General features: G+C 38.9%; 1 protein-coding gene across 3 annotated transcripts in view; it reads right to left on the bottom strand.

Annotated features, from left to right (window-relative positions):
* Window positions 1-12,460, bottom strand: part of SEMA4D (semaphorin 4D) — a 397,671-nt gene that overhangs the window by 54,658 nt on the left and 330,553 nt on the right. The window contains exon 18 of one of the 3 annotated variants that reach the window (XM_053702392.1): window positions 10,274-10,345. The exons of the other annotated variants lie outside the window; for them this stretch is intronic. Within the exon in view, the coding sequence (XP_053558367.1) occupies window positions 10,338-10,345 (8 nt within the window). The 3' untranslated portion in view covers window positions 10,274-10,337. Of the gene's footprint in view, window positions 1-10,273; window positions 10,346-12,460 lie in introns of those variants that run through there. 3 annotated transcript variants of the gene reach the window in all.

The raw sequence follows: 12,460 nt of genomic DNA, 5'->3' as shown, positions 1-12,460 counted from the left end.
AAAAATCCTTAGTCGCTACCAAATAAAACTTAAGAGCACGGACTATGTCCAGATTATGTAACAACCGCTGTTTATCCGAAGGCGGCTTTGGACACAAAGAAGGAACAACAATTTCCTGATTGATATTCTTGTTAGAAACCACGTTGGGAAGAACTCAACTTAGTTCTAAGCACAGCTGTATCTGCGTGAAATATAAGATAAGATGAATCAAACTGCAATGCAGAAAGCTCAGAGATCCTCTGAACAAAGGAAATGGCTAACAGGAACAAAACCTTCCAAGATAAAAGCTTAAAGGGACACTGTACCCAAATATTTTCTTCTGTAATTCAGAAAGAGCATGCAATTTTAAGCAACTTTCTAATTTACTCCTATTATCAATTTTTCTTCGTTCTCTTGCTATCATTATTTGAAAAAGAAGGCATCTAAGCTTTTTTTTGTTTCAGTACTTTGGACAGCACTTTTTATTGGTGGATGGATTTATCCACCAATCAGCAAGGACAACCCAGGTTGTTCACCAAAAATGGGCCGGCATCTAAACTTACATTCTTGCTTTTCAAATAAAGATACCAAGAGAATGAAGAAAATTTGATAATAAGAGTAAATTAGAAAGTTGCTTAAAATGTCATGCTCTGTCTTTATCACGAAAGAAAATTTTTGGGTACAGTGTCCCTTTAATATCAACAGAAAGCATCGGCTCAAACGGATGCCGCTGCAAAACATTAAGAACAAGATTAAGGCTCCAAGGAGGAGAAATCGCCTTAAACACCGCCTAATTCTAACCAATGCCTGACAAAAGGACTGAACGTCCGAGATTTGACCCTTTAAGGTACTAGAAGAGAGACCCTTCTCAAGACCATACTGGAGAAAAGATAAAATTCTTGGAATTCTAACCTTACTCCAAGAATATCCTTTGTCTTCACACCAAAAAAAGATATTTCCTCCATATCTTGTGGTAAATTTTCCTGGTAACAGGCTTAGGAGCCTGGATCATAGTCTCCAACACAGACTTTGAAAACCCATGCTTAGAAAGAATCAACCGTTCAATCTCTAAGCAGTCAGTCTCAGAGAAACGCGATTTGGACTAAGAAAGGACCCCTGAAGAAGGTCCTTTCTCGGCGGAAGACTCCACGGAGGTTGAGATGACATCTTCACTAGATCTGCATGCCATATTCTTCGAGGCCAAGCCAGGGCAATTAGAATCACAGATGCCCCTTCCTGTCTTAAGCGAGCAATTACTCGAGGCAGAAAATCAAATAAGGGAAACAGATAGGCCATCCTGAAGTTCCAAGGAGCCACCAATGCATCTATAATACAGGCTTGAGGGTCCCTTGATCTGGACCCGTACCTCGGAAGCTTGGCATTCTGATGTGACGCCATGAGATCCAACTACAGAATCCCCCATTTGGACACCAACCTGGAGAAAACCTCCGGATGAAGTTCCCATTCCCCTGGATGGAAGGTTTGTCTGCTTAGGAAATCCGCCTCCCAATTGTCCACTCCTGGGATATGGATGGCCCACAGACAGTAACAGTGGTCCTCCACCCACTGGATGATCTGAGATACTTCCCTCAAAGCCGGAGAACTCAGAGTTCACCCCTGATGGTTTATGTATGCCACTGAAGTTAAGTTGTCCGACTGGAATCTGATGAACTGGCTTAAAGTCAACTGAGGCCAAGCCAACAGTGCATTGAAAATCGCTCTCAATTCGAAGATGTTGATTGGAAGTTGTGACTCCTCTCGACTCCAAAGATCCTGAGCCTTGAGAGAGTTCCAAACTGCACCCCAGCCCACTAGACTGGCATCCGTAGTCACTATCACCCAAGAAGGTCTCCAAAAGAAGGTGCCTTGGTTCAGGTTGTCTAAAGACAACCACTATTGAAGAGAATCCCTTGTTTTCTGGTCTAGGGATAACCTCAGGGATACATCCGGATAATCTCCATTCCACTGTCTGAGCATGCACAATTGCAGATCTCTCAGATGAAACCAAGCAAATGGCACAATGTCCATGGCTGCCACCATTAGACCGATATCCTCCATACATTGGGCAACAGAAGCACAAGGCATCCCCTGTCGAGATCGGCTAGACAACGTGAGCTTGTTTGTTCTGGTCTCAGTCAGTAAGATCTTCACCAGAACTGAGTCTATGACAGTCCCTAGAAACACTACTCTTGTTGCTGGAACCAGAGAGCTCTTTTTCCAGATTCACCTTCCACCCGTGAGACCGGAGGAAGGACAGTAACCTCTCTGTATGAAAAGTTACCTGAGAAAAGAAGGGGGCCTGGACCAGAATATCGTCCAAATAGGGAGCCACTGACACTCCTTTGGATCTGATCACCGCTAGGAGTGCTCCTAGCACTTTTGAGAATATTCTGGGGGCCATGGCAAGGCCGAATGATAAGGCCACAAACTGAAAGTGGCGATCTAGAAATGCAAACCTTAAGAAAATTCTGAGGATCCCTGTGAATGGGAACATGCAAATATGCATCCTTCAGGTCTATGGTCATCATATACTAACCCTCTTGGTTCAAAGGAAGAATCGTCCGAATTGTCTCCATCTGGAAGGCCGAAAAGTCCCTTCTTTTTTGGGGAGGGGTCTCCTCCTGTAGAGATTCTGTTAATGCGTCAAACCAGTATGAAGCTGCACTGGTCACCGTTGCAATACATACCACCGGTTGCCATTGAAGACCAAGATGTAAATAGATTTTTTTAAGATAGGCCTCCATCTTTTTATCCATTGGATCTTTGAAACAAACACTATCCTCAATAGGTATCATGGTTCTCTTGGCCAAGGTGGAAATTGCACCCTCCACCTTGGGCACTGAAGCCCAAGATTCCTTAATAGAGGCTTCTACTGGATACATCTTCTTAAACACCGGTGACAGTGTAAAAACCACACCTGGTTTCTCCCACTCTTGGGCTAGGATTTCTTTAGCCCTATCTGGTACAGGGAAAACTTCAGAAGAAGACAGAACATCAAAAAAAAACTGTTAAGCTTACTGGACTTCTTAGGCGTAACTACTGCCTGCGCATACGAGTTATCCAAAGTAGCTAAAACCTCAAAAAGGAATATAGAAGCACAGAGTCTGAAAAAAGTTTTAAAAATACTTTATTGAAAAATGTGGCTAGGAGTACAGTGTTTCAGCCGAAACATGTCAGCCAGCATATCTTTTTCCTAAGTTTACCTCAGTTTTACCCCGGGGGTCACTGTGTGAATAAATATTTTTCAATAAAGTATTTTTAAAACTTGTTTTAGACTTGGTGCTCCTATATTCCTTTTTTAACTATTTCCAATGGCCACAGTGAGCACGAGTACTGACAAGTACCGGCAGGGGGTTGGTCTGCGGTTGGCAGTCACTTACAGGATCCGATGGGCTGAGTTGTGAAATACAAATGCATAAAAGAATTTTCCTTCCCCCTTTTTTTAAGAGTAGTGAAATACTGATATCTATACCATGGGAAATGACCTGCATTATACTAAATGAAATTGATTTTTTTCCAATCAAGTAAGAAAACTTTATAATGAATTGGTTCACATGACTGACACTTATGAAATATTTATCTTTGATCTGCTTATTAAGTGCAATATCTCTTCTATTTTTTTTTTTTTTTTAAAGTTTTTTATTGAGGTTATGCTAGTGAGTACAATATGTATAAAATACCATACAACATAAGAAAAAAAAAAATACAACATCCGTGTCACATATACAATAGTTATTCTTATACATGAAATAACAATGTGGTAGAAAACTAGGTATAAATGAAGAACCTCTATTTTATTTTTTATTGCTTATATTCTTCAATTATTTCCTCATAAGCGCAAGCGGCCACATTTGGACCAGTAAAAGCAAATGTTGTCTAGAGGAAAGATAGCGAATGTATTGGACACTTATGGTCCCATACATATAATGTAAAGAGTAAATTATCAACTGAAATTTTTATTTTCAAAAATATAAGGGGGGGTAGAAAATTCAGCGGATAAGCACCGCTTGTCAAATATAGGATAGTATGGGGGGGGGCGGAGCCATATGAAAGGGTTACAAAAGAAATATAATGGAACCTTCAAGATGATTTCTAAGAGATTAGGGGTAAATCACAGGGTTGAAAAAGAACATGTGACATTTAGCCGCTATGAATAAAAGAGCATATAAGAAAAATAATATGATCGGGGTGTTATTACCATATGTGTAGACTTTTGGCTGGAGGGATCGTTAATTATACTACTGAAGGGAATCCGTAACTAATAACTGAATGGATTAGACCTAGAAAGAAAATTCTCCCAACTTGAATATTATCTAATGGTCAGCTTGTTGTTTTGGCTATACGGCTAAATAGTAAAATATATCATAGCCAGAAAGAATGGGATGCAGAAGTATTAATTATAAAGATAAAAAAATGATTTCCCCTAGTCACAAAAATGTGTATAGGAGAGCGTTATCCCCCATCAGAAAGCAGAAATCTCTTCTGCTCCTCCTGAAAAATTAAGTGTTTAGTGTAGGGGAATGCAAGGCATATGTGAAATAGAGAACCCTTTTCAGAATCTGTGAGGAAGAGGAGGTAGCTAAGTAACCCCTCAGTTATTTTAGCATTTAGAGAGTAATGCCAGAAAATAGCATATATGTTAGTGAGGGATGTAGTAAGTGAGAGATCCTACCAGACATACATAGATTAGCTAGGAGCCTTCAGGTTAATACCATTTAATAGGTCAATAGTGAACATATTTCAACTAACTATATCTCTCAGTTTAGCTAGACAATGGACATGGACAGCTATTTATAGGAAATAAACATTAACCTTGTACAATAAACATTAACCTTGTAGATTAGAAGCCTTTAACCAGTAGTACAGGGGGTAGTATTAGCACCCTTGAATAAAACAAATTTGACACGTAAATAATATAAATGAAAATGTGCACAGCCGTTAACCCTTAAGCATTTCAAATCTGCATAGTTGTACAAGTTTGAAATAATGCAATACATACTTGTTATTGAGCGTGTAGTGAGTAGCATATAATACAGGCCATTTATAACAATAATAAACTGTGCTGTGCTGTCATACGAGCCAGCAGAAAACATTGAGGAACCTGCAAAGTTGGAAAAATAACTTTAAACATTTAACGTTCAATATAAGTGTTTGCCGTCTCATATATAGCTATGAAATATACCAGGGATAATTTGCAGGGGGGGTTCACTTGTTATCAATGTGTGCTGGTTGTTGGGGGAATAGAATAAAGGCTTGGAGTAGAAAACCTTAAACACAAATCAGTCTTTAAGAGTCCTGTATATAAGGGAAACAGAACAATCAAATTTCCCAATTCATCCTATACCGCATTTATTGCAAAGGCCTTGTGACTTCGGCTTGCGGATTGTATTCCGCAGTTTTGTAAAATGGGTGCGTTGGTGATGACGAGTCCAGAATATGAGGGAAAATGCAAAAGGGAACAGGGAGCTGCTGAGCATGGAGGTGAAAGTAGCGTTCCGATGTAACGCATAACCAGCTAGGCCCAAGGTTGTGTTTGTAGTGTCCCCTAGTAGATGTTCTGGGCTGGAGGGTATGGTCTTAGGTATCGATAGGATCACTGCCGCACCAAACTTCAAAGCAGTGTTACCGGCTCCTTGAATGACCCCAGCTGAAATGGCCGACAAACGTCCTGTGCTAGATATCACCGCCAGAGGTATAGCGCTGTAAGCTTCTGCTACGAGCTCCAAAGGGGCTGCAACCTAATACCCGTACACGGGTCCTCCTCATAAGGATGCAGTCCTCCAAACAGCGGTGCGAAGTTAGGGGGTAGCAACCTTTTGTCCCGCCACTGCTTATCTTTCCCAAGTGGAGCTGGAAAGCTCCTCTCCAAAGTGTTGCCTGAGTTTGCGTACAGACGAGACTCATGCAGAGGGAACTCCACATGAGCCTGTGCCGTGCACATTATCTGCCCCACGGGGACAATCAGCTGCTTTGCCATAGCTTGTACCGTAGATTCGGCTCCCGTCTCAGTAGTCAGTGCATTTTCAGCTAGTAAGGCGGTCTCACCATTCTGATAGGCATTTATATCTGCCGTCTGTTTAGTATCCGAACGTACGCCTCCTCCAAGCTGATCTCTGATTACCAGCGTTAAGTCAATAAAGTTGGAGCACATCCTCTCCTCCAAATCCTCTAGGCACCTCAGCACTATTTCATAAGAGATTGCCATATTCGTTTTAATAGTAGATGGCTCTGTGTAAGGCAGGCTATGGGTATAGAGTAAACACTACTCCTACCTCGTGGTCGCGTTAGATGATACAGGCCCAGATCAAATTTATCGTAGTAAATATCTAAAACCTCATCTAACTAGTCTTCCAGTAGACAGCTCACTTCTTTCTTAAGTATAAGTCCTGAACTTAACCCGGAAATATAAGTTTTGTGCTCTTATTAAGCTATATGTTCATAAATTCTGCAGGAGCACATAAGATATGCGTCTTGACTCCTCTGTAGTTGGCTCCGTCCCCCCATCTCTTCTATTTTTAATTTGTACATATGGTTTTATCTTTAAACTTTACTTATTGTTTTGAACTTTTCTCATGTGATTAGTCAGAATGTTTATTGCAACTAAAAAAGAAATACATATTTTGGTTGACCACAAGATGGCACTGTTGTGAAAAAATGGAAAATCACGTGAGAATAGGTGAACAAGTGAACAGGTGTAGGGTATTTAAATGACGAACCTGTGTATTTTAAGTATACATGACTAAGGGCCGTATTTTTTTTGCTTAGACTCAAGAACATGAGATAATAAAGGTCTTTTAAATTACTGGTGGCTGGAACAACCTTTGTTTATTTGGAGGATCCGAGGAGGAGCAGGTCTGTGTTAACAGCACACCGGACAACAACGCAGCCGGAGAGGCGGAACCACTCTTGAACAGAGGCCTGGAAGCGTCAGAGTACCGGTGACTGGTGGTAATGCCTGAGCTGAGATGTTCCTGGTGGAAAGGACCTTATGTTGTGAGTACAGCCGGATGGCTGCCTGTCTCCTCTGTATACCAGTGTTTATCTGAAAGGTTTTTACATGCATACACGGATCATTGCACTGATCGCTTTGGGGAGAGTGATTTTGCAAGTAAAGGAACTTCCAAACTGAAATAATGCAAATATCGATACTGAAATTGACATATCTATCCCTATGGGGGAGTTTTGTATACATAAATGAACTGTGTGTTTAATACAACTACATATATCATTATTGTCACCAACTTAACTGCGATGAAGGTTCCTATATGGTTGTTTTAATTCTACCTTTGTCTAATAAGCAGGATTGTTAGTTTTGCATAGCAGACCTTCTAGAGTGAAAGCTTTTACCACACACATTTTTTGTAGCTAAAACCTCCTTTAGTAATACACGAAGGTGTTCAAGCTTAAATCTCAAGGAAGAACCTTCCCCGTCAGAGAAAGGCATTACACTGTCAGAATCTGAAATCTCACCCTCCGAGTGAGAGTCCCCCTCATTTTCTGTTCTTAAAGGAACCTGAGGGTCAACGATAGGGACAGAAACCCTACTCTCTGAATCTTTAGATTTCCTCTTACGCTTCCCTGAAAATCTGGGAAACCCGGCTAAAGCCGCAGATATCTCAGTGGATACCAATGGACCAATCTCTGCCTTTAAAAATGCTCCACTCGGAGCTAAAGAGGAACCGCAGGACACAGTGTTAGATGCCATAGAGGCTTGGGACGGAAAAGGAGAGGGCCCTGGAATCACCCGGACCGCATCCTTCTAAGAGACATTAGGCTCCATATTAAAAAAAATTGTTTACCCTGTAAAGTCTGTCTAACACATGAGGAGCAAAACTGCATGAGAGCTGCAATCTGGGTGTCTAAACATAATAAACATGGATTGAACTGACTGGGTTCCTGTTCCATGTCAGACATAACTGGAAGTTCTAATAAAACAAGCGGTTAACTTTGCAACCAAATGAGGGATTAAAGGATCACCAAAACAACTGGAGATAAGTGTACTGAGGTGCCCTTACCGCCACAGAGAACAATCTACTGAAGAGAAGATATATTGCACTCCTTAATTCCTTCAGCTGTGCTACAGCTCTGCAATGAACAGCTCGGAAGGCAGGCCTGATGACGTAATAGACGTCGGCTAGGCGCGAAAAAACTTGCGCAGACATCGGAAGGAGGTGCGCGTGGCTAACAAGCCGCCGCTTCTGAGGAAAATGGGAACAATTTCTAAGTTACCGTAATGATGCTGCTCCCAGACACTAAGGATTACACGATCCACACGGTCTCTCACCAACACTGTCTGCCCCATGTCAGTAGCGGACCCCATCCCCTGGGTGAGCTAAACCATCCCAATGACTATCTTAGCAGGGAATCTTAAAGGGACAGTCTAGTCCAAAATAAACTTTCATGATTCAGATAGAGCATGTAATTTTAAACAATTTTCCAATTTACTTTTATCACCAATTTTGCTTTGTTCTCTTGGTATTCTTAGTTGAAAGCTTAAGCTAGGAGGTTCATATGCTAATTTCTTAGACCTTGAAGCCCACCTCTTTCAGATTGCATTTTAACAGTTTTTCACCACTAGAGGGTGTTAGTTCACGTATTTCATATAGATAACACTGTGCTCGTGAAGTTATCTGAGAGCAGGCACTGATTGGCTAGACTGCAAGTCTGTCAAAAGAACTGAAAAAAGGGGCAGTTTGCAGAGGCTTTGATACAAGATAATCACAGAGGTTAAAAGTATATTATTATAACTGTGTTGGTTATGCAAAACTGGGAAATGGGTAATAAAGGGATTATCTATCTTTTAAAACAATAAAAATTCTGGTGTAGACTGTCCCTTTAAATGCCCCTCTCCAACCAGGAAGAACTTGCACTTACCTGCATCGCAGTCTGACATGATCACAGCTCCTACGTATGAGAGGACACCTTCTTCCTTACAGAGACTAGGGTAACATTGATAGCCAAGTAACTAACTTAGGTATATGAGGGCAGAGAAACATAGCAAGTACCGCTTTGCAAGTTCCCCACCGCTTTAAAGCCACCACAGCTCAACCACAAAGACTAACGTGGGATAAGGCTATACCCTGTATCTTGATTGAAGTCTTAATCTTCACAAAAACACTAATTAATTACACACTAAACTTCACCTCCTCCATGCACATAGAGGCAAAGAGAATGACTGGGGTTTATGGGTAGGGAAATGATACTTAACAGTTTTTACTGTGGTGCTCTTTGCCTCCTCCTGCTGGTGAGGAGTGGTATTCCCAACAGTAATTACAGATGAACCCGTGGACTCACCACATCTTTAGAAGAAATAGTTTGGAAATAGCAAAGTGCTACTTGTACTTATTGCCCTATAACTTGCAAAAAAAGCAAAGAACATGTAAACATTGGGTATTTCTAAACTCAGGACAACATTTAGAAAGTATTTAGCATGGGTGTTTTTTGGTGGATATAGATGTGTAACAGATTTTGGGGGTCAAAGTTAGAAAAAGTGTGTTTTTTTTCCATTTTTTCATCATATTTTATAAAATATTTTATAGTAAATTATAAGATATGAGGAAAATAATGGTATGTTTAGAAAGTCCATTTAATGGCGAGAGAAACAGTATATAATATGTGTGGGTACAGTAAATGAGTAAGAGGAAAATTACAGCTAAACACAAACACCGCAGAAATGTAAAACTAGCACTGGTCCCAAACGGTAAGAAAATGGAAAAGTGCTGTGGTCACTAAGGGGTTAAAGTTTTAATTTTTTTTTTAGACTGTTTCCATCCTTACTTGATTTTACTTTTCTTCTGAAACTTCAATAAATCATACTTTTACATCTCTGTACCCACCTGTCCTGTTGTTTCTGGATGTGTTTTTAATAACATACTTGAAATTCCTATGTTCTTTTTATGTTTAAATATATAGTTTTATATAGACATATCAGTATATATTCATATAGATATATCCGTATATATATTTTACAAAAAATATTTTTTAAAGAGATATATATTTGAAAATAAAAAGAACATAAGAATGGGAAGTATTCATAATGCACCTTTGACTTTAGTGCAGTGTCGGGTTAGCAAGCGATTGATAACTAAAATGGCTTTTTGCAGCGCACCCCATAGAAGTCTGAGGAGAGGGATTTAGCATGGTCGCAAAATCCGAAGTCCTCAAGTTAGCTCCCCTGATTCTTTTGCTTGCATTAACTTTTTACATTAGCACTAACCCAGCCATACAAATTGTTTAACTTGATCGCAGTTAGTGCTCCAGTGCATAAAACAAAATAGCACACGACTAGTAAACCTATTTTATGAATTAAAAAGAGGGATTTATTCTTCAGATGACAGCAGCTCTGGTAGAGTTCTCAGTCAGGTATCTGCAATAACAGAAGAAAAACCAGAGACTTTATTACAACCCTAATGCCTAAAGCTTTTATTGAGTAGTAGCTGGGAAATTACTCCTAGCTACAGTGCAGATGTTAAAGAACCATTATAGTAGAAAAATTACATGTTCTAACAAATTAGAGTATGTCATTTTATTTAAACTATAATGGCCCTTTAAATAGATAGAAAGACTAAATATTTAACCATTCACTGGCTAAAACTTAAAGGACAAATACGTGTACTCAATCTCAGTTTATTTTTAAAGGGACATTAAAAACTAAATAAATGCTAGATAGACTGATGCATTCAAAGGAAAGATTAGTTTGAGAATAGCATGTAGATTCATTTTTTAAAGTTTTGTTAGTTGTTTAAAGATTGACAAAACAAGTGTAAAGTTTTAGTGTCTATAAAACAATGGGAGCTGCCATGTTGTAACTTAGGTTACCTTCTCTGCTGTGGCCAATTAGGGACAGTTATAAATAGGTCACTAGAGTATGCAGCCAATGTCTATGTGGAATATAACAGTGTTCTACCCTTCTTTTTCTAACAGGAACTGTAAAGCTCACAATTTCAGAGTTGGAATTACAGAAAAAGGAGACAAAAAAAATATATAGGATAATTTTATTTATATACTCTATATACACTTTATCATTTATGTTATCTCAAAGTGTTTAAGGTCCCTTTAATATAAAATATATTATACCCCTATGTGCTGTATGCAAACATTTTTTGTATGTTTGGTAAATATTTGAGTGTTTTACCAAAGTCCACATTTGTGCCCCTACACAAAGTTGCGCCCTACTCAGAGCTATTACAAAAAAAAAAAAATAATAAAAAATTGACCCGCACCAAATCACACACAATGCTCTCACAAAGTGCACATCCATAGAGCTGCGCCAACACAGGTCATCTCTTTTGCTCTTAGACATGTCCTGTCCCAAAACAGGCATTAACCACAATGCGCATGAGATGCCTGCTACACATAATAATTGCCTTGCCCTGCCCATGTCGACCTTCCTCTCGCTTCTATTAGTGAGAGACTCAAACAAAATATATTTTTTTATCAGCACCCCCCATATTAGGCAAAATCTAGGTTCTCTAATGTTTAACATATTCTCTGCAGTTAATGTATTCCACAATGACCTTTAACTTTAGTAGACGAGTAAAACAAATGACAGCAATAAAAGACCTTTAAGATACTGGCATTTGTAATGGCTTGTGTTATATTTTATTCATGTATATCTAGACAAATTATTCAACAACAAAAATAAATTCTTGGTCAAGAAAAAATAGCCGACTGGGAACTACAATGACATGATAGATGCCACAAACCTAGAGGCAAAATCCTATAGCCTTTTTTTTTTTTATTTCCCCAGCTAGATATGTAATGTATACACTGCATTTATATAATGTATTATAAAGCCTTTCAAAATGACCTAGTTTTTTTTAATAATTTCTGTAAACAAATATGTATTTGTATTCAGAAAAACTCCTGACGTAAAACACAGCAGGTGAAATATACAACAAAATGAGCACAAACAAAAATAACGATTAACTATTTAAAATTAATAATAATTCAAATTTAAGTAAAATAATATAAATTGTTGTTTGTTTTTTTGGTGTGGTTTTCTATATTGTACATGGTCAGCACCAGCAGAAGAGTCATTATTTCATAAATATTTCAAATACACACTTTATAATTCCAGTTTGTATTCCCAAAACGCCAATAAATAATATTGTTTACCTAGGTTATTAAACATAAAAATTGCTCATCGAAAACTGGAAGAAAAACAAATAATTTGTCACCTTGCACAATTTTGCAATATAAGCAGAATATTAGTGGGAATAATATATCTAATCGTAAAATATAAATATTAACCAAAAAACACTGCAGTGTTTCTTTGACAGCTATAAAGACATGAAGTCCCCTATTTGATAGCTTGGACAGGCCCCTCTTTCAAATAAGGGGTCTTGTAATATATATCTATGGTGATAAAGACCTCTATGAAGTCACCAGTAGTCCAGAAAAAGGATCTAAGCTATGAAGGGGTTGTCTCTCTTATGACAAGGACTTTGGCAGCTGGAAATTATTTGAAGGGAGAGCACCA

Source organism: Bombina bombina, chromosome 2, assembly GCF_027579735.1.
Source record: "Bombina bombina isolate aBomBom1 chromosome 2, aBomBom1.pri, whole genome shotgun sequence".
Lineage (NCBI taxonomy): Eukaryota > Metazoa > Chordata > Amphibia > Anura > Bombinatoridae > Bombina > Bombina bombina.
Note: the sequence above shows the minus strand (reverse complement) of the source record. Positions and strands in the feature narration are given on the sequence as shown.